This window comes from Otolemur garnettii, unplaced genomic scaffold, assembly GCF_000181295.1.
Source record: "Otolemur garnettii isolate 467f Iridium unplaced genomic scaffold, OtoGar3 scaffold00179, whole genome shotgun sequence".
Classification (NCBI taxonomy): domain Eukaryota; kingdom Metazoa; phylum Chordata; class Mammalia; order Primates; family Galagidae; genus Otolemur; species Otolemur garnettii.
The window spans coordinates 2,465,838-2,467,835 of record NW_003852574.1 but is presented as its reverse complement, the minus strand read 5'-3'; the positions used below and the strand labels follow the sequence as shown (position 1 = coordinate 2,467,835).

The 1,998-nt window shown below is 49.9% G+C and overlaps 1 protein-coding gene across 1 annotated transcript in view; it reads right to left on the bottom strand.

The window, feature by feature from the left end:
• The window catches only part of RBM5 (RNA binding motif protein 5), a 30,150-nt gene that overhangs the window by 2,944 nt on the left and 25,208 nt on the right, over positions 1–1,998 (bottom strand). Inside the window, exons 19-20 of the mRNA XM_012811874.2 lie at positions 565–662; positions 355–484 (exon numbers count right to left, since the gene is read on the bottom strand). Of these exons, the coding sequence (XP_012667328.1) occupies positions 355–484; positions 565–662 (228 nt within the window). The remainder of the gene's footprint in view (positions 1–354; positions 485–564; positions 663–1,998) is intronic.

Below are 1,998 nucleotides of genomic sequence, written 5' to 3'. Positions count from 1 at the left end.
GCTCACAGAAACCTCCAACTCCTGGGCTCAAGCGAGTCTCCTGCCTCAGCCTCTCAAGTAGCTGGGACTACAGGCGCCCGCCACAACGCCCTGCCATTTTTTGGTTGCAGCCATCATTGTTGTTTGGCGGGCCAGGCTGGGGATTCGAACCTGCCATCTTATAAGGAGCATAAAGGGAGAGCTGTAGGGAACAAGAATCCCACTCAGTGGTGATGACATCATCTGGCCAAGGACACTGCACCTTTGTGGTAAAGCTGCTCCTGAGTCCCAGACCTGTTGGGTGCCTTTATCTCATCTAATCTCTATAACAAGCCTGAAGGCCTGGTACCACTGAAACCTGGTTGTACTGCTTACCTCAATGGGAGCTGTGATGCCTTGACACTTTCTTCCCAAACCAGAGCCTTCACGCCAGCCCATGGCTTGCAGCATCTTGTTGCCAATGTTACTGTGGTCAATGCCATCTTTGGTGGGCTGCTCATAATTCCTGCCAGTGGCAAACACATAGTTACTTAATAAATAGCCAGAGCCCCAGCTAACCAACTAAAAAATGTGCATATCACATACACGGTGCCAGCATCAAACTGCTTCTTGCGCTTGGGTTCTGGAGGTTCTGGAATACCATATTTCTCCCGTCTTTCTGCAGCACGATCTCGGTATTTCATCTACATGGGGGAAAAAAAAACATGGCTAGAATATTTAGAGACCTCAGGCCAGGTACAGTGGCTCATGCCTCTAATCCTAGCAGTTCAAGACCAGCCTGAGCAAGAGTGAGATCCTGTCTCTACCAATAATAGAAAAACTGGCTCGGTGCCTGTGGCTTAAGGCTAAGGCACCAGCCATATACACCTGAGCTGGCGGGTTCAAATCAGCCTGGGGCCTGCCAACAACAATGACAGCTGCAACCAAAAAATTGCCAGACATTGTGGCAGACGTCTGTAGTCCCAGCTACTTGGAAGGCGGAGGCAGGAGAATCATTTGAGCCCAGGAGCTGGAGGTTGCTATGAGCTGTGATGCCACAGCACTCTATCCAGGGCGACAGCTTGAGGCTCTGTCTCAAAAAAAAAGAAAAACTGAGGGAAAAGGATCATTTGAGCCCAAGAGTTGGAGGTTGCTGTAAGGCATGGCACTCCACCTAGGGTGAAAGCCCGAGACTCCGTCTCAAAAAATAAAAAAAAGACACCTAATACATTAATTCTTTAAAACTATCAAAAGTGGCTCGGTGTCTGTCGCTCAGTGGCTAGGGAGCCAGCCACATACATGGGGGCTGGTGGGTTCCAACCTGCCGCCCCCCCCCCCAGGCCTGTGAAACAACAATGACAACAACAACAACAAAATAGCTGGGTTTTGTGGCAGGCAACTATAGTCTCAGTTACTTGGGAGGCGGAGGCAAGGGAAGGGAATCATCTAAGCCCAAGAGTTTGAGGTTACTGTAAGCTGTGATGCCAAGTTACTCTACCAAGGGTGACAAAGTGAGACTGTCTCCAAAACAAAACCAAACAAACAAAAAAAACTTCACAAAGTTCATTTATTTATTTCCCTCCCTGAGTTTAAGGGATCCTCCTGCCTCAGTTTCCCAGTGTCAGGATTACAGGTGTGAGCTACTGCACATAGCCTCTCGATCTACATTTAAAACTCTGACTGCCTGGCCCCCAGCCTGTTTTGACAACCATAAGCACCGTTTGCTCATTACTGATGTCATAGGCTTTTTCTTCCTCTGCTCCTCCATCTGCTCACCAAGCCCTTCCTACTCCTTCCTTCCGTATCACCTGCATTCACTTCACACCCTGCTTTCCCTGGGCCAAATTTGAAGCCACCCGTGTTGCCCACGAAGGCTTCGTTGGCCAGGCAAAACAAGAGCATTCTCTCCTCAACAAAATCCAGTGGGCAGTGCCTGTGGCTCATTGGGTAGGGCACTAGCTCCATATACCAAAGGTGGTGGGTTCAAACCTGGCCCTGGGGCTCGGCGCCTATAGCTCAACCGGCTAAGGCGCCAGCCAC